The 26,505-nt window shown below is 33.3% G+C and overlaps 1 protein-coding gene across 1 annotated transcript in view; it reads left to right on the forward strand.

Moving 5' to 3' along the window:
* Window positions 1-392: 392 nt before the first annotated feature.
* Window positions 393-26,505, forward strand: part of LOC142354330 (uncharacterized) — a 48,410-nt gene continuing 22,297 nt past the window's right edge. Inside the window, exons 1-2 of the mRNA XM_075406602.1 lie at window positions 393-458; window positions 12,597-12,770. Coding sequence (XP_075262717.1) covers window positions 440-458; window positions 12,597-12,770 — 193 coding nt within the window. The 5' untranslated portion in view covers window positions 393-439. The remainder of the gene's footprint in view (window positions 459-12,596; window positions 12,771-26,505) is intronic.

The following is a 26,505-nucleotide window of genomic DNA, read 5'->3' on the forward strand; positions in this document are numbered from 1 at the left end:
ATATCTAAAATGATCTGTTAACATATAGTTCATAAGAACTTCAAAATGAACTCTAAGAAGTTTCGTTATTGGAATAATAGGATATATAGTAAAAAAAATTGTTTAAAAAATTTAAACATTTCATCATAAATATTGAACACCTTGATAGCAATTTGTAACTATCACAGTAGCTATAAAAACAAGATAATTGCTATTAGTAGATTTTAAATTGCGTATTCTTTCTTCTCACTGGTATTTTGAAACGCTTTCGGCGTACCGACTTTTAAAAAAAATTCCTCCAAACTCATTGCTGAAGGCCGCAGTATTTTATTAATTAATTACTTAAAGATTTCATTCGCCAAGTCTTTTTTTCTTCCTTGAAGCCTATCTTTACAGTTTCTCAGTTATAAATATCAAGTTGAAGAAAAAAAATTCACACAACCATTTCTCGTCTTTGTTGATGGCTGCTATCACTTCAGGTTTGATCAACTAATAGAACGTTAACTGACATAATCCCGGGTTGAGGTTTTGTGAACATAATATTGCAAGATTAGCGGCATGTAGTGATGAAAAAAATCGACTTAAATTTCCCACATCATGAAAGCAGGGTTGGCGATGAGTTTTGGCAAGATCAGTGGTAATATGAGAAGCAAATTTTTGTAAGATTTTTGAGTTTTGCTCTAATATGTTTCTCTCGCAGCATTCACGTCATTCATTGCAAACCTTACTTTCTTTCAAAGATTTACACCGCAAAGTTACCGTCTCTGCTCACTTGCAGTCAAGCCTTGTTATAAATGCTTCAGAGAAGAGTGGTTTTGCCCTGTCAACTGCTGAAGACAGGAAGTAGGAACAGTAATCCCAAAAATGTTTTGAAGTCGTTCGGGGGATTTTCAGAGAGAGTTAGTAAGACCCTCAAATGAATCGCTACTTAAGGCTGATAACAGAAGTTTGTAGCCAGCGGGATTGTCGTTAGCTTTCAGTAGGATAAATCAATCAGTCTCTGTTACAGCAATTCGGTCCAAAATCATGCTCCTTGCAAGGGATGCGAGATTATAGACACATATGAAACGCGAGTCAATCTTTGAATCCTTATCCCGCCAGTTAAGAGGCGAGTCAACTTTGAGAATTGTGTAACCCATGAGTGGAGACAATCTGCGCTGATAAGTTTTTGACAACTCACCCAGTGAGTGGGGAACTCAAAACAATATGCTTTATCATACGGGTTGTAATTCAGTGGCGGGAAAATCTGAATGCCAGAAGAGGAAGTTTTACCTCAAACAATTTTTTCAAGAACGAAGCGAGTGTGATTTTTTTTGGAGATTTGGATTGAAATCGAGATAATAACAAAAGTCGTTTATGAAGCATAATTTTCTAATCGTAAATTTTCTTTTTTGAAGAAAATAGGATATTATGAACGGGGAAGAAATTTTGGTTTCGGATTAATTTTGGATAGGTAATATATCGCCGAAAAATACCCCCACAAGAATAAACCCCCATGGATGTGAACTCCCCTTGTCACAAAATTTTTAAACATAGGAAATAGTCGGTATCGTCATTTTTTGTAGCCAAGAAATACAAAAGTTCCTATGATATTTTAATTGGCGTTATCGTTTTTGTTTAGTATTTAACATCAGAAAAATTTGATATCATCGCTTTTAGCGAAATAAAGTGCACTTTTATTATCTTTATTATAAAAGCAGATTAGTCCAACAGACCGAACAAGAAACGATCGACATGCTCGGTTTAAAACGTAAACAACCTTCAAAACTTTTCCTGTGAACTACGTCAAAAACTTTTCGTTTAAACTATTTGCAAACTGCTTGTAAACATTTTGTGAAAACTCAGAGAATGTGAATTTAATCAACAGAATTCTCATCAATGTTCAACAAAAATGTTACACTTCTCAAGTCAAAATAACTAAGAATTTCATGTTCTTCCAATTTGTCATCTGAACGAGCTAAAAAAGAGTTTTCAATATTTCTTGCCAATTTTGTCTCTAAGGAGCACGTTTGAAATTCGTAAAAAAAGAACGCCATCATAGCGTTTGGCTACATAATAAAAAGAAAATCAAAAATTTCCTATGGAAAAAACCGGCAATTTAGTACAACTAAAACCGACATACCAATGATCTTTTACGTTTATATACCTAATATACCAAATCTTCTGAAATTGTACATGCTGAATCTCATTCGTTCAAAAACAACAACACCGAATTTTTCTTCGAAACCGACCATACCAAAGAAACGACGCTTTGTTATGTTCGAAATCAAACATACCAAAGGTTTGTTTTAAATTTTGCGTTCTTTTTGTTCAGTCTTTTCAACTAGGGTCCAATTTGACTGCTGAAGAGCTGCGCATTTAGCGTGGGGCCATGGCTATGTCTTAGCGGCCGGTGGGATTCGATAAGAAAACTATCACAACCAAGCAAATTATCACAAACCAAATTCAATTTTAAAATTAGTGTTTATTTCCGTGGGGTTATGTTTCCGTTGGGGTTTATTTGCCTGGTGGTTTATATCCGTGGGTTTTTTGGCGGTTTTTTACTTATCTAAATTTAGGCGGTGTTTTTTCGTGGCGAATTGTATCTTAGCCCCAAAACAATTATGACATCGTTCTGTCACAATTGTTTTGCATTGCTAAAACACCTTTTGCATTGCTAAAACAAAAAATGCATGTCGTGAAAAAAAGGTACAAAACTATATTCTTTCTTACTAATTTTTGAAAAGTTGGGTCCACAAAATTATCTATTCCCAATTTTTGAATTTTTTAAGAAGAGGATAATTTAGCTATTAATCTTTGTAGTCTAATTTTTTCAGGTGAATAATTCAGCAGGGGTCAAGGGTCAAATCATAAGGGTTGTTTCAGGTGGTAATGGAGGCAGACGAGCCTGTTGTGGGAAAGAGTTTGTTGAGGTCATTTCATACTTGGCTATTCTCATATCAATAGCTAGCACTGGTTTCTCAACTGTCAAGTGGCGCAAGGCGTACTCATATTATCAACCATCAGCATAACAGAAACATGCTAACATACAGAGATTTAAACAATAAACTAGGCCTAGAATGAGCTTTGAATGGATTGGGAAAACCATTTAGAAAAAAATCCGATCCAAAAAATCGAAAAAACAGTAAAAATCAGAGTGAAATTGCCGCATGTGAACAAAAAACCACTACCGAGAAACCGAATTTTTGTTCAAACACCATTTTCTCACTCTACTTTAAAATTAGAGCGAAAAGAATTCACGCCGCAAAACCACTCGCTTTTTCGCTCCATTTCCTGTTTCGGCGTGACCAAAATCACTACTCCAATTTGACTTCAAAAATCATGAAAATGTGTGAACAGATCTTAAAAAAAAAGACAGCGCCCCAATACAATTCAAATTCTTTGAATTGTAAAACATAGCCGGCATATTGCCGGAATAGCTGCGAAATAGACTTGCGTGCCGTAAAATACAGATGGAAAAAGATACAGAAGTGAGTTGATAATAGTTATCGCCGCCGCCTATAAAACTTACAAGGAGGTTGTTTTTGGGTGCAAAAAAATTTTCCCTGTCGCGTCTCGAACCGGCGATCACCGGATTAACAGCCAGTCGCCTTAACCACTCGGCTGTCGGACCATACAATTTGTTTTCTTACAATCAACTTTGTTTTAGGAACAGATTCTATTTCTGAATAACCGCAATTTAGGTCACGCAGAAAGCGTGAAATCAAGCGCGAAAAAGCCATTTAAGCAGTGACGAGACAGAATGTTCTAGAACAAATGTAAAACGAAAATGAAGCGTCAGACGACGAAACAAAAAAAACCAAGAGCACCGCAATATAGCTACGCTCAGCTTACAGCTTCGCAGCTATAAAAAAAACAAGGGCCATTTCTGGCACCCACTCGGGCTCGAACCCATGCACCTCACTTCACAGCCGCAGGTCTAATCCCTTGGTCTACTGACGCCTGTTACTGCTGTCTCTTGAATTGGCTACATACGAAAGATATTGGTCGATAGCTTTCAGACTCGCTTGTTTTTTGTAAGCTGTGTGCTTAATGAGCAAAAAACAATTTGCAGATCAGTCACTTAAGCATGGCCGTGTAGGCTGCATGTTAAAGGATCGTTAAAACATGTGAAGATAGGAGCGTTGCTAACCATTGCGTTCAAGTGCGACATAAATCTAATAAATTAGATATAGAAGAATAAATAAGAAGGGAAATAAAGAAGGAAGCAGGAACGAAACACAGTAGTGGATGAAAAACAAGATTCACCATTTATGAGACAAAAAACAGAGGCCATTCTTTGCACCGACTCGGTCCCGAACCCATGCCCCTCGCTTCTCAGCCACTGTTCGAATCCCTTGCACTTCCGACGCCTGTTATTGTTGTCTATCCGTAGTGGCTACATACGAAAATTGGTTGATGGCTTTTTGTCTCGCTTGTTTTTGCTAAGCCGTATGCTTAATGAGCAAAAAAACATTTACAGATCAGGCACTTAAGCATGGTTGTAGAGGCTGCATGTTTAAGGATCGTTAAAACATGTGAAGATAGGAGCGTTGTTAACCATTGCGTTCAAGTGCGACTTACATTTAATATATTAGAAGATATAGAAGAATAAATAAGAAGGGAAATAAAGAAGGGAGCAAGAAGGAAACACAGTAATGGATGAAAAACAAGATTCACCATTTTTGAGACAAAAAACAAGGGCAATTGCTGGCACCCTTTCGGGCTCGAACCCATGCCCCTCGCTTCACAGCCGCAGGTCTAATCCCTTGCACTACCGACGCCTGCTACTGTTGTCTATCCGTTGTGGCTACATACGAAAATTGGTTGATGGCATTTTGTCTCGCTTGTTTTTGCTAAGCCGTATGCTTAATGAGCAAAAAACATTTACAGATCAGGCACTTAAGCATGGTTGTATAGGCTGCATGTTTAAGGATCGTTAAAACATGTGAAGATAGGAGCGTTGTTAACCATTGCGTTCAAGTGCGACTTACATTTAACATATTAGAAGATATAGAAGAATAAATAATAAGGGAAATAAAGAAGGGAGCAAGAAGGAAACACAGTAGTGGATGAAAAACAAGATTCACCATTTTTGAGACAAAAAACAAGGGCAATTGCTGGCACCCTTTCGGGCTCGAACCCATGCCCCTCGCTTCACAGCCGCAGGTCTAATCCCTTGCACTACCGACGCCTGTTACTGTTGTCTATCCGTTGTGGCTACATACCAATACTGGTCGATGGCTTTTTGTCTCGCTTGTTTTTGCTAAGTCGTATGCTTAATGAGCAAAAAAACATTTACAGATCAGGAACTTAATCATGGTCGTGTAGGCTGCATGTTTAAGGATCGTCAAAACATATGAAGATAGGAGCGTCGTTAACCATTGCGTTCAAGTGCGACTTACATTTAATATATTAGATATAGAAGAATCAATAAGAAGGGAAATAAAGAAGGGAGCAAGAAGGAAACACAGTAGTGGATGAAAAACAAGATTCACCATTTTTGAGACAAAAAACAGGCCGTTTTTTGCGCCGACTCGGTCTCGAACCCATGCCCCTCGCTTCACAGCCACAGTTCGAATCCCTTGCACTACCGACGCCTGTTATTGTTGTCTATACGTAGTGGCTACATACGAAAATTGGTTGATGGCTTTTTGTCTCGCTTGTTTTTGCTAAGCCGTATGCTTAATGAGCAAAAAAAACATTTACAGATCAGGCACTTAAGCATGGTTGTATAGGCTGCATGTTTAAGGATCATTAAAACATGTGAAGATAGGAGCGTTGTTAACCATTGCGTTCAAGTGCGACTTACATTTAATATATTAGATATAGAAGGATGAATAAGAAGGGAAATAAAGAAGGGAGCAGGAACGAAACACAGTAGTGGATGAAAAACAAGATTCACCATTTTTGAGACAAAAAACAGGCCGTTTTTTGCACCGACTCGGTCTCGAACCCATGCCCCTCGCTTCACAGCCACAGCTCGAATCCCTTGCACTACCGACGCCTGTTATTGTTGTCTATCCGTAGTGCCTACATACGAAAATTGGTTGATGGCTTTTTGTCTCGCTTGTTTTTGCTAAGCCGTATGCTTAATGAGCAAAAAAAAATTTACAGATCAGGCACTTAAGCATGGTTGTATAGGCTGCATATTTAAGGATCGTTAAAACATGTGAAGATAGGAGCGTTGTTAACCATTGCGTTCAAGTGCGACTTACATTTAATATATTAGAAGATTACACTGAAAAAAATACGACGCTCGCGCACGCATAAGTTAAATTAAAAGCAAAAAATTTGCAGTTTCTTCAAAATGTGATTGTTCAAGCTTATACTGGCGAAAAGGTGCATAATATATATATATTAAAGAATTTACTAACAAAATGTTAGTTTAGTCACAATTTTTATTTATATTGGTCAATTCTGTTTCAAATTTCCGCTTTCGAATTTCTCAAAAACTAAAGACTGGTAATGTGATAATGATAATAAAATGCATGGAAGAATCCGTTCTTTGCAAAACATGAGAACTATTTTGATAAATAATTTTTAAGTTATAAGTAGTTATAATTTATAAGTAGTAATTTTTTTAACAGATCTATTTCTTTTGCTGAACTTCATAACAGATCTATTTATTTTGCAGTGTTTTTGCTTAATAAAAACAATCAAAGTTTATACTTATAAGGTTGACCAAAATTTAAAATGCATTGAAAATTTGTATATCAATGTCTTTACTAAAATTAAAGACAATAATTTTTGCGTGTATCTAAATTGCGTAGCATACCTCTCTTAAACAGCTCTAAAATGATGGGTCAATTCGAAAAACAGATTACAAAAGCATTAAAAGTTTCTAACCTAGAAATTTTTATGATTCTTAGGCATATTTTTGATTAAATGATATCAAAATACAACACGCATTATTGTCAGTTTTAGATCGAAAGTTTTCTTTTACCGGTTCCTTCGCTTAGAAAATGTTTTTTCCAAAACTCCAAAATTGGACTCAGAGGTTTTTGAAGCAAAAAAGCTTTGTGTTTTTCTTTTGTCAATTTTGGAAGCTCTTGGCCAATTTCGGAAACGTTATTTGAAAACTCCATTTTTGCAATAACGTTTTTTTATTCAAAAGACAAAAAAGCTGTCTGTACCAAAGTTTTTGACGCGAAAAACTTTTAAATATATCAACAACAGATCGAACGCTAACATAAATTTGAGGGTTTTTGTTACATCTGTTTGCTTGTGTTTAAATGACAAAAATTGTTTGTATAGATTTTTCGCAAATGTTTTTTAAAAATTTATCAACATCAAATTCAACAGCTAAAAGGAGCCTGAGGAGCTTTGTTCCGGTTTTTAGAATTATAAAAAGCAACAACTAAGTGCCTCTTTCTTTAGTCCCAAATGATTTGGTCTGTGTATAAAAAGCTGTTTCTTTTTGTTCTTAAATACTTAACACCGCGTTAATAAAACCGTCTTAATTAAACCGAACTTTGAAAACCCCTGAACTAGAATTGTTTTAAGCATTTGCCAAAACTTAAAATTTTTGGGGATGGAAATTGTTTTCCAGCCTGGCCTTTTTGTTAAGTTAGTTTTAGCTGATAGATATCTTAAGTGGAGAGATGTAAATGGAGTACCAATGAAAACCTATTGAAGAATCGAACCGACGCGTGAAGAGATTTTTTGAACTTTGTGACATTTCCGATTTTTGTACGTTTCCTCTGCAATTAAAATTGCTTAAATATTTTTTCAGGTTTTCATCAATTTTCATATGAAATTTGCTTGGTCATAAACGAGGTTAACGGGAAAAGATTTAGAGAGACGGAAGCCTAAAACAAAACAAAAATCTTAGAATAAAAAGCGTAAAAGCTAAAGCCGTATTCTTATTATTTGTTTCTTATTTTGTTATTGTTCAGAATGTTTATACGCAAAATGAAAACATTTTGCACTTCCATTAATTTCTGATTGTTTCCAAATCTGAAGGTAGCAACATATAGTTCTAAAAGAACTGGTGATAATTTCAGTTTGTTATTTCACCTGAACACAAAAAATTGCTTAAAAGCTGTTTGAGTTAAACAGTTTCCGGGATTAAATGATGTTTGGCAACACCTGTTGACTGATAATTAAAAAAATAGGGTCTTGATGAATGTCTGACTACCAAAAAAACGGACGACCTACTGCACACTTCTAAGAGGAAAATTGGAGCCAATTTTGATTACTTAATGTCCAATTCCTCGTACGTTATAACCATGGCAGATTTAAGTTCATACATCAATTGTAGAAACTAATTCAGTTTCGTTTGTGATTTAACAATTGAGCCGTCCTGCAAAACGGCTACTATTACGCTTATGGTTTTTTCAAAAACAAAATTTTGTTATTCTGATGCTATGTGATTTTTTTACAATGTGTTCACATCTTCCGACAATTTAGCTTTCAGAACGGTATAAACACGAAAAACCAATCAGGTTAAAAGTTACTAAACGCTAAGTGTAAAAAATTTTCCAGCCAAAAAAAAGCGCAAATTTTGCAAGTTTTCATAGCATTTAGCTTCGGAACGCTTATCAAAAGATGGGTAGCTTCGGCTAAGGGTTCAGATTTCCTATTTTCGTTTCTCCCTATTTGTGTCATTTTACATACAACCCGAGTATTGCTGGTCTGTATATCATTTTATACGCAGATTTTGTGAAGACAAAAATCGTTTGAAAACATCTTGGTCTGAAAAAATTTGACGCTTTTTTAATGTTTTTTAATAATTCCGTTTTTTAAAGAATATTTTTAATGTGTTTTTCTGAGCTCAAGTTTCTAGCAAAACAGTTTTGAAAACATTGAGCAGAAGAAACCCAATGGAGTATTTTTTATTTTTTGCAAGTTTTCAAATGTTTTGATTTTATTTGTTGCTATGCCTACCTCTACTTGCCTGTTTTGTGTCAAGTAAGTTGTCTCGTAGAAGTCAAGTTCGCTGATTGTGCCTGCAGAATTTTTTGCGTTATAAAAGTTGGTTATAAGCACGCTGACAGCAGGAGTGTGAAAAATTTAAATATAATTGTCTGTTTGAATCGTAATGTTTGAGCATTTAATTTGTTACTCAGTTCTTGGAAATTTTTCACCAGTCTTGCTAATATTTTTAAATTCATCAGACGAAAAAAATGTTTCGCTTGATCTATGTTTGCTCTCTTTTCAAAAATTTGAGAAAAAAAATTTGTGTTTTCTCTGGGCTAATTTTGTTCCATATTTATTCAAATCAAGCGGTATATAAATAGCAGCTGACTCAATCAAAAATGAAGCAATTTTAAGACGTTTTTAGAGGTGACTTTAACTTCGTTTTAGTTAGACTATGTTACCACGTCTATTGTTAATTGGTATTTGCAGCAGAACTTTCATCTTCTCGTTAGGAAGCGTAAAATCATTCAAAATAGCAACTACATTTGTGATTTTCGTATTAAAAACCAAACAATTTTGTTCCGCTTTTTGCTTCCTTCAATCCTAGTCAATTCATTAAAATCAATAGGAGCTATGGCAAATGCAATTTAATTGGTATTTTCTAATTGCCAAGTGTGACGCAACCGGGATGTGACTTGAAATACAGTCTTTCGATGCCGATCAGTTTGAGCATATTGAAAATTTCAAAAAAACTTGTTATTTTATTCTGCTTCTTCAAAACACCTCATAACTGTTGGATTTCAAAGTATAATAGCCAATAAATTTTTGGAATTGTTGTTTTTTGAGGGAATACCCTCATACGACCATGATAAAAATGGTTAATTGATAGGTTGGAACGATTCCGATTAATCTCCGTCCTTTCAGAAAACTAAAGGTTTATATAAACACTCGTCTTCAACAATCAACCTTTAATTGGAATTCAAACTTAACTGGAAAAAAACTTTTTTAAGGCAAAAATCAACGACAAAGAATAGTTAATAAATATTTAGTAACATGTTTCTGTTAAACTGCATTTGAAAAGAGAAGGTTCAAATATTTATTCTTTGCTTATCAGAAAAAACTCCCAATACTTCGTATTTCATTTTAATCTGAGTTCAACAAGCTAGGAGCACTGAATCTCTGCAACTTTTTAAAAAATTTCATGCATAAGAAATCTATTACGAGCTCAGGCTATTAATTTTGAAACCTGAAACAATGTAAGTAACATTTATCTAAACCTTTTCTCGGTTTTCAGTCAAAATTATATTTTATTGAAGATTATTAGAGGCTATTTTATGCATAATTGAATTGTAATATATAAGAAATTGTACTCCACTTTCGACTGTGAAAACAGAATCGATAAATTTTGGAGAAGAAGCTCGGAAATATTTCAGCAATTTTGGGGTTGTTCTGTGGTTGGTAGATTAAATTTGAACTGTATGAATTAGATACCTTCATATTTTGCCTTCATTTTGCAGCTTAGGTTGATTAATTTAAAGTAATAGAAAAAAGCCCTGAAATTCGTTGATCTGTTTTCAGATAGTTCAGCTCGTTTCAACCTGTTCAGATTATTTCTTTAAAAGTTTTTTTTGACTGGTCAAAGTATCGAACCGCTGTCCAAGCGTTCTTCAGCATGTCTTTTTCCACTACACCATCTCAGTCGTCATTTTAACAATTTTTTTAGATAAATATTAATAATTATTGCTTAAGAATTGGGCTGCAATGTGCTGAAAAAATTAAGGTGAGCTGAAAACTCAGCCCATTTTTCACAATAATTTTTCAAATCTAATTTTTAAAGCCTAAATTTTAACACTATTTTGTTGGGCAAATCGACTGATATACGTGACTGGAGGGCAACAACGGAAATGATCCTTAATTTCTTGACTCGGATAAATTTTGGTTGTTGCGTGACGTTATCAGGGCCAAATTGTATTCTGTTTTGCAATCTTAACACATGGGAGGACGACGATCTAGCTAAAAGGGCGTTAGCAGAATTTTCGTCAGTTTCAAATGCAAAACTTAAGGCTCAATTTTCCGCATTTTTGTTTTAGTAATTAGTGAAATTTGTATCTAAAAATTCGTTGAGCTTTATTCAAAGTAAAACAGTAAATGAAATCCGATCTGAAACGCTCTTTCGCATGGAACTGGGACTTTTACGTGAATGGCATCTAGCAGAATGAGAAAGCAAAATAAAAACACCTTTTTTGTGACCACTGATAGGCCGAGTGGAGCGCAACCCGACCGCACACCATAAATACACAAGCACCGACGACCGATTTAATTCATCAGTTCAAATATTCGTTTGTGATTATTTTAACCAATCAGATTGTTTAGCCAATGAAAGTCAAGCTTTCGGCTAAAATTCTCATTTCTTCACATGAAAACTAATGAGAATTGGTCTAAAGTTGCTAGTCCAATTCTCATTGGACGCCATTTGGACTAGAGTTGCTAGTTCTATTGGAGAGATTTTTTCAATTTTGATTTCAAGATTTTAGTTTTTACGCCTTTTGGCGGCTATTACCATATAAGGCAATGAAAAGTTTGCTCGCAAGTGTAATTCGTACCCAGTGAATCGAAACTTGATACAGCTTGATATGACATGCATGATCTTGACATCTCTTTGTAAAGCTTGACACATCTTGCCAATAACTTGAAATAACAACATTTACTGGTAAATATTGATCTTTTTGGTGCGTTTAGTGTGCTGTACTTGCTACAAAAGCTTAGTTGCTCTTCAAGAGCAAATTTGAAACTTTTAAAGTAGTTTTTGACTGTGATGTTGATTAATTTACCATTTTTTATGTAAATTTATGGGATCCTCGTGATGGCCTTCCCGGTGGCGGTACTGATGATATGGTTTATACTATGAGTATGGTACTGTAAGGTCAAAAAATCTTGATATTTTCACAATAAGTACCATGGCAAGATCTTGGAAAAATATACCAAGATATGTTGATGTTTCCTATCAAGGCGTGTCAAGTTTCGGTTCACTTGGTACAAATTCCAATCCCAATGAAGACTAAGGTAATTAAAAAGTAAATGAAAACCATTTTGATAAGTAAATTCCGATATAACGTAAATAATTTTCAAGAGTTCAATGAAGATTGAAAAGAGGAGAATTCTGAAACTTAAGGAGAGCAAGACTGATGTTATCGAGAGCGATTGAGAAGAATGAAGAATTCTTCAACAAAACAAACACTTACTTATTTGAGCTTTTAATGAGCAAAAACTTTTGATTCCGAATCAAAGTTTGATAACAAAGATTTGTATTAATCCATTATTTTTACTAACAAAAAAATTCCGATATCCTTAAATATGTCAAATCTTGCTAACTTTATGTAATGGTACATTCAGCTCGATGGTCGACCAATTGGTCGACAGGGGGGGGGGGGGGGGTACTGAAAAATGAAAATTTAATCAGTTAACCCGACTGCAGACCATCTGAAATGGATGGACAAAATAGTAATAGTTTGAGCACTCAGATTTTTCAACCAATCAGAAGTAAGCGGTCGGTCAATTTTCCCCATTCTCTCTTTGTCGGCTAAACGCCTTGACGGTCAATATTCCTAGCACCGTTCAGCTCTCTACACATATAGCTAATTTCTTGTCTCAAGCTCATGAGCTCTATTTTTTTCTTTTTAAAACCTCTTAAATGTAGAGTTTATAACGGAAGTGAATATCAGCCAATTTTCCCGCATTATACGGAATTTTCTGAAATAACTTTTTGGAAATTTTAGAAAAAGCGCCATCTTTGGAACTTGAAGCAGCAAAAGATGAGGAAATAATCGGTCCAGTTTTGAGGGGAGATACTTGTCTGGAGACGACTGACAAGGCATACAAGGCCAGAGCTGGCCCCACAGCTGGAATCACAAAGATCGAATCTGTCGCTCTCTTGACCTCAGCTGATCATAGTAAGACATTTTGGATACATTCATTTTTCCTCCCCCATGATAAGGGGCGTATGTTCTATTGAGTCTAGGAAATGAACCCCCAGGGAATTGAACCCCCAAACCCCCACGGAAATAAACTCCCGTTTTGTTGGGTTATGGACTTTCGCAAGCGGAATAAAAAGCGTTTTTAACTAAGTAAAAGAATTAATTTCTCAAAAATGAGAGAATAACAAAATGATATTTTACAGTAGAATTTAGAGATTTACAGGAGAGATCTGATTATTAGATCAAGATGGTGATTTGAATTTGGGGATGAAAAAGGACTCAAAAATCAGCTGTATATATACCCATTATCAGTGTGAAAAAGTCAAGATACAAAACTAATCTTAGCACCGTGATTTATAGTGGGGGTCGCAAAGGTTACCCAATAGGGTTTGCTTCTGCAAATCAGTCGCAAAGGGAACCATAAATGGAATGCATTTGCACTTTTCTAAGAATTCATTCACACTTCCGGAGATATCATCATCATTTAATACATGCTGGGAAGATTTTACATCAATTAATCTAACTCTAATAATAGTTATCTAGATTCACCAATTTGAACCGAATATTGATTCTAAGCACCATTTCTTGACGATTCATTTATATAATTTCTTTGATCGAAGTCATATTGCTTGTCTTTCTAATCTGGTAAGTCAAACTTTCTTTCTAATTCTCACTAAGTTTAAGACTATAGTTTGATCGATATTCTAACACGTTTTAAAACTGAACTTCGGTCGCGATAATTTGCTCGGTTGTGATAGTTTCATATCAAGTCCCACGGGCCGCTGAGGCATGGCCAAACGCGCTAAATGCGCAGCTCTTTAATAGTAAAGTGGGGTTTTATTTCCGTGGTGGTTTTTTCCGCAACCGTTTCTATTAATAAAAAAAAATCTATTTTTTTCTTTGGCAAATTATTATAACTTATGTATTTAACATGGCTGTCAAAAAAATTGCTTCTTTGTAAAACTGCTTCTGGAATTTTCTGGGTTTTGATCCTATATTTATATGACCTTTTATCAGTCCGTGCCAGACCGAACACCCCCGTTCAGATTCAAGTGTACCCAAAAAATTATGCTCACAATATGCCCCAGATCATAAGTCTGTTATCAGAAAATCGGATATCGAATCTCAAAGTCACTGCCTCCGCTTCGATTCAAGAATCTCGCATATCTTTTGCAGGAAAATTTTTTCACAAAGACGTAGGGGCGTCATCTTTGTAACAAAATTACGTTGCAAAAAGTAATTTTTTATAATTCACGCTTTTCAGGCACTTTGCGGACAACAGTGACATTATCTCGTCGCACAATTTTAATTCATGTCATTGTTTTTCAAAGAAATTAAATGTCAACCATGGAGTCCAGAAACAAAGAGAGGATGAATTTCCCTACCTATATTTGCGGATAAGGTAACTATCGTCCGCGATTTTAAGCATAAAAATCTTCCCGAAAATTCTCGAAAAAATTTATTGGTCTAATTTATTTAGTATTTACTCGAGACGCGGCTCATTCCAAAAACTGAAATCTTCTTGTGATATAAGTACTGAAAAAATAGCATATTGTGTTCTCGTTCCACTGTTAATATAACGAAAAACGTTTCTAAAATTAGTAAAAATTTAAGCTATATTTCTTTTTGGCATGACTGTAATGTTCTTACCATCGCAACGACTGTGGGTGAAAAGTTGGATAGAGTAATCGAGGGTTGCGCTATCTAATTAACCCCAAAGTATTGTCTTGGTAAACGGGGACATCATTTTGAGCACTGTCACTCGATAGAACGTACTATTTGAAACCCAATCACGATGCGAGTGAAGTAGAAATTTACAACCAACAAAATTGTTTCTTTCATGGATAACTGAACAGTCACTATCATAAGTTTGTTAAGGCATAATTCAGCAAAAGAATTTTGACAACTTTATTATTATCAAAACATTCTCTTGATATTTCAACAAAAATCGCGAGAGGAACCATTACTTGATTGGCACGGGATATTCGAACGCGTATATGATACGCAAATCGCAACTGCTCTCTTTCTAAGTTCATTTTTTGGTCACCTTTTTGAACGTTGGTGGACTTTTTACAATGAGTGGTTATTTTGGCCTATGCCGTTTTATCCGGAGTTCTTGGGCCTCATCTACTAACGTTGTCTTGTAAATTTGTCCCTCACTCTTCTCTCGTCACTTAAAATGCGATTTCACTGTTTCGATCTGTAACATCAAGTTTCCCTGGTCCATGAGTAATTGACGTACATTCATCGTATTTCAGGACAACATACACGCCGGCCAACACCTCATGCACCCACCAAAGTTTTTCTTAGTGCGCTTCTGTGGTTGGCGCTTCCCAGACAATTTGAATTATTCCCACTTTCGTTTTGCCTATCTGATGAGTAGCATTGCTGGGTTCTAATTGGAGCGGTTTACACTCGGTACCTGCAACCATGTTACCATCTGAACATTCAGATACGGATTTGCACTCGCGTTATAGTCAGGAGTTCCAATTACGTCAACTAAGTTTTTGAATGTCATATGTTGAAAGCTCAAATTTCGGCAGACACGTTCAAAGTGGTTTCGTAATCCACAATTTTTGCGAATTTTTCTTTTGGCAAAACATTTGCCTTTGTAATTGATAGACCAGGCAAAAACACAGTTTCGGCATGTTTGAATCGGCATGCGACATTATAGCTGAATGTTAGATCTTGCATATGCATTTCAAATTCAGCGTTGAGTAGAGATTGCTTTCACTTGCTCGGCAAATCGACTATCAGAAAATTGTAATAAATTTTGACTTTGAATTTTCAATTTGATAGCCATTCTTACTGCTTTTCTGGGGTCAGCAGTTTCTTTGAAAAGTTATCTTTGGATCTCTGTATCCTGCAAATTAGCTATTAAAAGATCTCTGGTCAATGTGTCCACCCGGCAATCGAAATTACAGTTTACTAAGAGTTCCTTCAACTATTTAAATAAATGTTCATTGGACTCTCCCTTGGATTGTTTTGTTGTTTGCACAGCCTAAAATTCGGCAGTAACCAAGATATCAATAATGAGATGCAAGTTACGGCTGCTCATCACTCTTCTTCCATCTCTACTTATGCTTAGATAGAATAAAGAGACAACTTTACGATCAGTTTGATGCCAAGACTCATCAACTCACATTATCCCGATTTCCATTCGTCTTTTACAGTAATTCTCTCAATTCACTAGGAGTTGGGCATTTCCAGCGTTTCTTTTGCGTTCCGATTGAGAAGAAGCTCTGGTTGTATTGTTTTCCTATATAGTTTCGAGCGGTATTTGACTCGTTCTGTGAGGACCAATCAGTGTGTCAAGCGTGATGTTCTCCTTTGCAACTAAATCTAACTTCAGTTGTGTTCTGCATTTTTTCCACTTGAGAAGAAGGTCTGGTCTTGGCTAATCCCACAAGGGATCGTTGCCCAAAAGTGTACACTTATGAAATTCTGAATGCTCCATGTCGTACACAAGCAGAATTGTGTAATCTATTTCGAGACGTGGATGAACTTCAAATAGCAAGGTAAATTTTGCTGGGCGCGTTTGCTTTACGTAGTTCAACTTTCGTATTCGCATAGTGAATCCACATACGGGAGATGATTCACTTGGATTTTACTTGAAAATGAGAAGCAAGTATTTAGCTTCTGCCCCAGCATTGACTCGTGCATATTCTTTTTCCGTTGTTTTGTTTTTTCAACCCACTCATCATATGACTTCTTTATCTCTTCATTTTTTTATTAAACCTTCTGTGATTCTATACCTTTTTCCCTCCTTTTCCCTCTTTTGTTGTTCATTAGCTATTGGTTTGTTTTCCACTTCTATCTTGTTTTTATTTAACAACAATTGGATTGCCCTATCGGCAGAAGTTGATTGAGCGTGCTCAGTTTTAGATTGGGGTTGTCCACTTGAAGATTAAGCTAGCTCACTTCCAAATTGAACTTGTTCACTTCCAGATTGAACTCGCCCATGAGATTGAACTTGCTCTCTTTCAGATCGGACATGTTTAATTGTAGATTAAGGTTGATCGCTTCCGGACAAAAAGATCCTGTTGGTCTCTTGCGGATTCATTTTGTTAAGACAAATTTTGAAATAATACTATTTAAATACTTTTTCAATACTATCAAAAAAATGAGTAGTACCAAATATTATAAATGTAAAAATAAGACTTGGTGTTGGAGTTGTGATATGTGTCAAAGTAAACCATTCCAATGTTTTGTATGTGACAAGATTATAACATATAGAGAGAGACATGATCATATGGGAGTTCACTTTAAGTATACTAATCAGTATCTAGTATGTGGAAATTGCAAAGTAAATAAACATATATCTTAATATAGATTTCAACATTACACTTGTAGGCTATGCTTATATCTCAATAGATTTAGATTTGGACATACTAAAGAGAGATTTATAGAATATGCAAGGAAATATAGTATTGAAGTTAAGCCATAATTAAACAGTTATTTATAGAGTAAGCTTATATCTTAGATATAGATTTATTCACATTATATATTTAAGTCTAGGTCTAAGTCTAAATCAAAGTCTAAGTCTAACCTAAGTTTATGTATATGTCTAAGTCTAAGTCTAAGTCTGTGTCTAAGTCTATGACCATATCTAAGTCAAATTTTCAAATATTTAAAATGCTTCTCGTCTTCCCGCTATTTATTATGTTGCTATTTATTATTTTAATTGCTTATTGGATTTATGATCATTTTTGCGATATAAGGAACAGATTTAATGGATATAAAAATGTTTCGCCAGAACCAATTGAAAGTAAAAAACAAAACTTTATTATTTATGGCCCATCTAACTCTGGTAAAACATCGCTCAAAAAATAGTATTGTAGCTTATATGAAACAGTTAATGTATTCTGTGTTGATACCAGAGAGTGGAAGGGGTATAATACATTTAGTGTCAAGGAATTAGATTTATTGAACAATCCAGAAGACTTTGCAAATAGTCTTGTTAATTATGATGATATGGGGGATAATATTAGAACGCCAGTGGTAGATAATTTTTATTCTTCAAGAAGACATAACAATATTAATATAATATCTGTAGGTCATACTGTAACAGAACTAAATGTAAAAGCAAGAGAGAACATTCCTTCTATATTCATTACTTTAAATAGCTCTCATCTATTCTTTGAAAGAACACAAGAGAAAAAGAAAACTGATTGTAATATGCACAGATTTAAATATTATAAATATGCTATAGTAAATTATAATATTGTTGATGACTATTATATTGTATCAGATAAAGATAAAAACGTTGTATATGATTCTAGACCTGCTGATATTGACATTGAGAAGTATATTGATAACACTTCGTTTAATGATAGGGAATATAATATTTTAAGTAAATATTTAATAGACAGAATGATAGAACCGACTTATATTAAACCAAATGAGTTATTTTTTTATTTCGAAGAATATTTAGAGTTTAAAGGAAAAGATATTCCACTAGATTTTTATAAAATTTATAAGAAATTAATAGGAATACTTAAGGAGATACATAGTGGATATTTTGCAATATTTGGCATTGTCACTTTAATAGGAATTGGATATACCTACATTCGAAAATATACCAATGTTTATAATAATAATAATATTTTTAAATTAAGTTTATTAGACATAAAAAAGGTAAGTCTGTATTAAGTAATGAATTTCCGATATCAATAGGCTGTGGCTTACTAAGTGGAAGAAATGAAACAGTAGATGTATTTTCTATATTGGCCATTGTTCTTGTAAGTATTTATGCAACCCACATTGAAACTAATCGTCCCATTAAAAATGACATTGATGTGTAGAGAATGCAATATTGAAATGGGTGATGATGATGATGATAATCCCGATCATGAACTAGTCTCATTATAATAAATTTCATATTAAATTAATTGATAGATGTAAGAAATGTATGCATTGACTATATAGTGGTTATCATTTTAAGGATAGATGTACAGATAAACGTACATCTACCATATTTATTCCTTTAAACTTTAAATATTCTTCGAAATAAAACATTAACTCAATTGCTTTAATATAAGTTTGTTCTATCAATCTATCTATTAAATATTTACTTAATATATTATATTCCCTATCATTAAACGAATTATTATCAATATATTTCTCAATGTCAATATCACCAAGTCTTTAATCACACAGAACGTTTTTATATCTTAATGTAATACAATAAAATAGTCATCAACAATATTATAATTTACCATACCATATTTATATAATTTAAATCTGTGCATATTACAATCAATTTTTATCTCCTCTTGTATTCTTTCAAAGAATAGATGAGAGCTATTTAAAGTAATGTATATAGAAGAGGTGTTCTCTCTTGCCTTTACATTTAAATTTGTTACAATACGATCTGCAGATATTATAATAATATTTTTATGTCTTCCTGAAGAAAAAAATTATCTACCACTGGCGTTCTAATTTTGTCTCCCATATCATCAAATATAACTAGACTATTAGCAAAGTCTCCTGGATTGTTCAATAGATCATATTCTTTGACGCTAAATGTGTTATACCCCTTCCACTCTCTGGTATCAACACAGAACACAATTAGCGTTTCATTTAAGCTACAAAACTCTTTTATGAATGATGTTTTATCACAGTTAGATGGGCCATAAATAAAAAAATTTTGTTTTTTCTTTTCAAATGGTTCTGGCGCCACATTTTAATATCTATTAAATCTTTTCCTTATATCGGAATACTGATCAAAATTCCATTAAGCAATTAAAATAATAAACAGCAACATAATAAGTAGCGGGAAGACGAGAAGCTTTTTAAATGTGTGAAAACTTGACTTAGATATGGTCATAGACTTAGACATAGACTTGGACATAGACTTAGACTTAGACATATACATAAACTTAGACTTAGACTTAGAGTTAGACTTTAGACTAAGACTTAGACTTAGACTTAAATAATTAATATGAATAAATCTATATCTAAGATATAGGCTTACTCTATAAGTAAATGTTTAGTTATATTTTAACTTCAATATTATATTTCCCTGCATTTTCCATAAATCTTTCTTTTGTATTTCCAAATCTAAATCTATTGAGATATAAGCATAACCTACAAGTGTAATGTTTCAATCTATAGTAAGATATATATTTACTTACTTTGCACTTCCTTTATACTAGATACTAATTAGGACCATTACAGTGAACTCCCATATGATCAATTCTCTCTCTATATGTTATAATCTTATCACATACAAAACATTGGAATGGTTTACTTGGACACATATCACAACTCCAACACCAAGCCTTATTTTTACATTTATCACTTTGGTTCTAATCATTTTTATAGTATTGAAAAGGTATATAAATATTATTATTTCAAAATTTGTCATAAAAAAACGAATCAGCAAGAGGCCAAAGGGATCATCTATTCCGCAAGTGATCAACGTAAATCTACAATTAAAAAAATCCAATCTGGAAGTGAGCAAGTTCAATCTCATGGGCGAGTCCAATCTGGAAGTGAACAAGTTCTAATTTGTAAGTGGGCAAGCACAATCTTCAAGTGGACAACCCCAATCTAAAAGAGAGCAAGCGCAACCAACTTCTGCCGATAGGGCAATCCAATTGTTGTTAAATAAAAACAAGGTAGACGTGGAAAACAAACCAATAGCTAAAGAAGAACAAAAAAGGTATAGAATCAATCAGAAAGTTTAATCAAATTAATGAAGAGATAAAGAAGTCATATGATGAGCGGGTTGCAAAACCAAAACAACGGGAAAGGAATATGCGGGAGTCAATGCTGAGGGTAGAAGCTAAATGCTTAAAAGATGAAGATGGAGAAACATCTAAAGATGGAGAATAATCTAGAGATCGAGAATCATCTGAAGATGGAGAATCATCTAGAGATCGAGAATCATCTAAAGATGGAGAATCATCTAAGGTTGGAGAATCATCTAGAGATCGAGATAAAGATTCAGATTCAACTAAAGATTTAGATTCATCTGATGAACATGTCTATTCTAGAAAGCCTAGTACAAATTCTAGTAAGATTAGATGTGATGAATGTAATGAAGAGTTAACTCAAATAACTTACGGTAGACACATTCAATCATTTAAACATAAAAAGAATGCAGGACTATATAACAGAAAAAAAACTATTGAGAGTGCTAATGAGAGTGAGAAGAAAGTCACTAATAAAGAAATAGAACAAAAGTTAGATAAACAGTATTCTGAACTAGGAATAAACTATTGTGAAAGTTGTAACATATATCTTGATAATAATTCTGCTCATAATAAACATGTGGAAACATTGAAACGTCGGAATAATGTAAAACTAAATAATGGGGAAATAATATAGAATGGACTTAAGTTTGTCTGTGTGACAAGTAAGACTTCTCTAAGTCAATTTAGTGTGGATCAACATTTTAAAACAAAGACACATCTGGATAATGTTAACGGTAAAGATAAGGATAATATTATATCTAAGGATAATAAAATAACTGAAGATAGTACTATATCTAAAGATAATGCAACAAGTTCAGGTTATTGTGAGATATGTAACACTAGATATGACAATAAAAAGAAACACAGTGAATCAGAACAACATAATGAAAATGCTAAAGAGAGAAGACTTGTTGATGGAAAGTGGAGATATGAAGTTAATGATTTAAGATTAGACCATAACATGAAGCAAAATCAAACAATAATATCCAGTACTAGTTATGAAGGTCCCAGATTCTTGGAAGCATTGGAGGCATTGCACAACATACATCCCCATTTTAGGTTTAACACCTTTGATGTAGTGTGATATACAAAACCTACGGATGATAAAATAGAAGAAAGTTAATTCACATTTAGACTAATGACTAGACAATATAATGCACCTTATGACTTGGATATGTTGAATGATGAACTGTAGACTATTATGCAAGAGCAGGAAATGAATCCATCTGGATGGAGTATGCAAAGATTTATCAGAAGAACAATGTATATACACAGGTTTTATCCCAATGAGGGTGTACTACTAAGGTACCACTCACATCTAAATATATATTTAATATGTTTAATACTGATAGCAAATATTTACTCTGCTGTATAATTCCTTATCATCATCCTGCTAAAGCTCATCCCAATAGATTTAGTAATTATAATAAACTAGAGTATTTTACTGAGACAAAACTACCAAAGATTCCACCTCCCTACGGATATAAAGATTTACAGAAAATATAAGAGATGAATAAAGATAAAGTATTATTTAATGTATTTAATCTAAATAAAAAAATAATAATCTTGCATTGAACAATCACAATGATCCTAAAGGGTGTAATATATTATAATTTGATAATCATTATCCACTATGTAAAGATGTATCATTCTTACTAAGAAAATCACATAAACATAAGTGTTATCCATGTCTGTAATGTTGTGTCTCATTTCAAACTGAAGATGCATTAAATAAACATTAGAGATGTGTAATAATACTGGAAGAAGAACATTCTATGATAATGACTATCTTAAGTATGATAAGTTCCATTATAAAAACAGTGTACCATTTGCTATGTATTATGATTTTGAATGTATAATAAAAGATAGTAATAAATCAAACAAGAATAAGAAACACACTCCCATTGCTTGTGGGATATATATTAAAAGTGAATATCCTGATATATTAGAACATAAATATTAAAATTATTGTGGGGAAGATGTGGTTGATTGGTTTATAAGTAGGATGAGTTATTATAATAATTTATTTAATGATATATTCAATGTAATTATTCCCTTGAAAGAAGATATTATTACACCGTTATATAGTAGTTGTTATTATTGTAATGAGGAAATGGGAGAGGACATTGTTAGAGATCATGATCACCTAAATGGTAAATTTAAAGGATATGCTCACAATAAGTGTAACCTTAAAAGCTAAGAATAGTTTTGTACCAATATTTGCATTTAATCCTACTAATTATGCTAACATTTAATTATAGTTAAATGGTTATCATAATTAGTAAATTAAATGCATATATTGGTACAAAACTATTCTTAGCTTTTAAGGTTACACTTATGGTGAGCATATCCTCTAAATTTACCATTTAGGTGATCATGATCTCTAACAATGTCCTCTCCCATTTCCTCATTACAATATTAACAACTACTATATAACGGGGTAATACTATCTTTTTCTAATGGAATATTTATATTAAATATATCTTTAAATAAATTATTATAATAACTCATCCTACTTATAAACCAATCAACCACATCTTCCCCACAATAATTTTAATATTTATCTTCTAATATATCAGGATATGCACTTTTAATATATATCCCACAAGCAATGGGAGTGCGTTTCTTATTCTTGTTTGATTTATTACAATCTTTTATTATACATTCAAAATCATAATACATAGCAAATGGTACTCTATTTTTATAATGGAATTTATCAAACTTAAAATAGTCATTATCATGGAATGTTCTCATTATCATGGAATGTTCAAGAAAAAAGATTAGACTAAAGGTATTAACTAAATCTGATGAGAATTATACATGTATTGAAATGGGATATGCCAAGGCACTAGATATGTTTAGGTTCTTTCATCAACTTAGCTTAGATGCTATAAGTAAAACCTTAAGTGAAAAACAGCGTTTGATTTTAAAAAAATTCAAGTTCGAGAGACGTGAAGGTATAATCACATATGAAAGGTTTGATAGTATGTATAGACTTAATAATATAGAACTACCTTCTAAATAGGCATTCTATTCTCAGTTGAAACCAGGTGGTATTAAAGATAATGTATATCAGCAGGCATTAGATTGTTGGAATAATACTGTATGTAATACATTTGAAGACTACATGATTTTATATCTTAAAACAGATGTATTCTTATCGGTAGATGTATTTGAGGTGTTTAGAGATATGTGTTTAGAATATCATGAAATAGATCCTAGTTATACATTTTCCACTCCTGGATTGACATGGTTTTGTGGATTGAAATATACTAATGTTGAATTTCAAAATTATAAAGAAAATACAGTTAATATTTATGATACAATAAAGCAAGGCATTAGAAGAGGAATATCTTCCGTGTTAGGTGATAGTCATGCAAAATGTATGATTAAACAGATAGATCCTGAGTGTACTGGGAAAGAGAATTGTTTACAGTATTTAGACTTCAATTCATTGTATGCTTCTGCTGTGGTGCAAGCATTACCTAATGGAGAAATCAAAGCATGTGATGATCCAAAAAATGGCTACGCAGATGTAGTATATACTGGATCTAGCTCTACTAAAGGATATATCTATACCATTGAGGTAAAGTATAATGATGGGTTGAAACAGAAAACAAAGATGTCCATTCTTTCCAGGAAATACAAAAGCTAATGCAGATCAGTCTATAGATTATCAAAAAGAAAATAAAAAGAGGATATAAACCTATTGAGAACTTGATGTTAAAGTTAACAGATAAGCTAAATTATGTAATTGATGGAGTGATGTTAGATTGGTATTTGAGTAATGGTTTAAGACTGGAAGTTATTACAATTAAGCAAATAATGGAGTATAGTAAAAGTGAATGTTTAAAGCCTTATATTGAGGTTAAAATTCAAAAGAAAAATAGCTAAAGCTAAGGGAGATAAATTTGGTGATGTATTCTTTAAGTTGATGAATAATGCCTTCCATGGAAAAACAATAGAGAATGTATATAATAGACAAGATGTAGAGTTAGTTAATGATGTAGATAGATATATTAAATTAGAAAAGAATGTTAGTTTAAAATATGTTGTAGAGTTTGATGATCACCTAGTGGCAGTACATAAAACAAGAAGTAATGTTAAGTTAGATGAGTTTAATTATATTGGATTTGCTATGTTAGAGAAAGCTAAATTATTTATGTATAAAACTGTATATGATTACTTTGAGAAAGAGTTAGATTGTAGTTATCATCTTACACATACTGATAGTATATTTGTAAACATAAATGTTCCATTGGATAGTACTATAGAAATAGAAACTAATAAGATAAGTGGTTTATTACATAATAATGAGTTCGGTAAGATGAAAGATGAAATACCTCATGATACTATTAAAGAAGCTTGTTTCCTTAAAGCTAAAGCATATTGTTACACATCAGTTAAAGGAGAACAAGAAAAGAAGTTAAAAGGAAAAACTAAAGCTACTATTAGAAACCAAATTAATTTGGAAGATTATACTACTGCTATATATGATAGTAAAACTAAATATTTAACTAATTATAATATTGATAGTAAAAAGCATCACTTAGAAACTAAGGAACAGTATAAGATAGCTATAGATCCATTTGATGATAAGGGCATTAGAGATAGTAACGGTGAATTTAGGTTCTATCAGTGAAAAAAAAACACTAGTCACTGTGTTTCCACCGATCTCAGTGTTGTTTTTTTGAAGGTATACCCATCACAATGTGTCTCATATACAGTCTCCCAGCAGGGATCATCCTCTTTAAGAACTGTGAATTTGATTTTTTTTATCTCACTTAGTTTCATAGTAATTCATTAAATCCTGAAAGGCGGCTTCGCCGATCGGGGGACGTTCACTGGAGTCAGTGAGGAAGGAAACCCAAACTTTCCGTTTGCTAAAGCAACTTAACTAGACTCGATGATTTAACCACTACCAAGTGGGACAGAAAGTTTTAGTTTTAAATTGATTAAATGTTGATTACCGGAATATATGAAAATTTTTATTATTAATATTTTTTAAATTTTTGTTCAAGTTTTCTTTTTATGTTCAAGTTTTTTTTGCAAGTTGGTTTAAGTGCTTTTTACACAGTCTCTCTAGTTACACTAGTACTGAGATACGTTCACTGGAGTCAGTGAGGATAGAACCCGAACTATCCGTCTGATAATGGATAATTACAGCTTAACTCTGTACTAGTGGATTGCTTTAAGTGAGACATGAATTGATAGTTTTTAATTGTATAAGAATGGGAATATAGAGTGAAATATAAATGGAAATAGAGTAATGTGTATTTGGCTGCCGAAGTGGCTCCAGGGCACGGAGGCAGCCATATACACATTACTTTAAACTACTTATTTGATGCCGGTTTGGAGCCCTTGCAAGAAATGTCTGAATTATGATAAAACTTTTATTGCGGACAAAACTTAACGGCCCATCTTTGCCGTGAGGACCTCGAGCTAGTGTTTAATTAGAGTACTAAGAATTAACGGTGTCCCTTTTTTCACCCCTATTTATTTAAACCCCCTATCAATTAACACCGATTTGTTCACCCCTCTATCATTTAACCCCTCTATCACTTCACCCCGATTTTAATCTTTGGTAAAATAGGGACTATTAAATTAGCAATATAATCATTTGGCCATGCCTCGCAAAATTATGAAAAAATATGCCTTTAATGTCCATGGCAGTGGAAACGACACAACACGATAAAAATCTACAACGCTAAATGTTTTTAAATCGATCGGTCATTTCGTGTGGAGCAGCAAATAATTCGCAATAGGGTGCAACAAATTAATGCCGTCAAGAAAACCTAATTTTTTTGTGAAGCTCACCACTAAACAACTGAACACTCCACGCGTCGGATTTTGACCTCTAAAATAAATAAGATTTGAGTTGCAACACATCACTAATTTTCTAATTGTGTTTAAAAAAGCGGAAGTGAAAAACAATGAAATCTTTTTGCTGTACGGCCCCACTAGAAATATAGCGTGTCCCATAAAGTTGAAATAAGCGAACGTTTCGAAAG

The sequence above is a fragment of the Convolutriloba macropyga genome, chromosome 15, assembly GCF_964194025.1.
Source record: "Convolutriloba macropyga chromosome 15, txConMacr16.3, whole genome shotgun sequence".
NCBI lineage: Eukaryota > Metazoa > Xenacoelomorpha > Acoela > Convolutidae > Convolutriloba > Convolutriloba macropyga.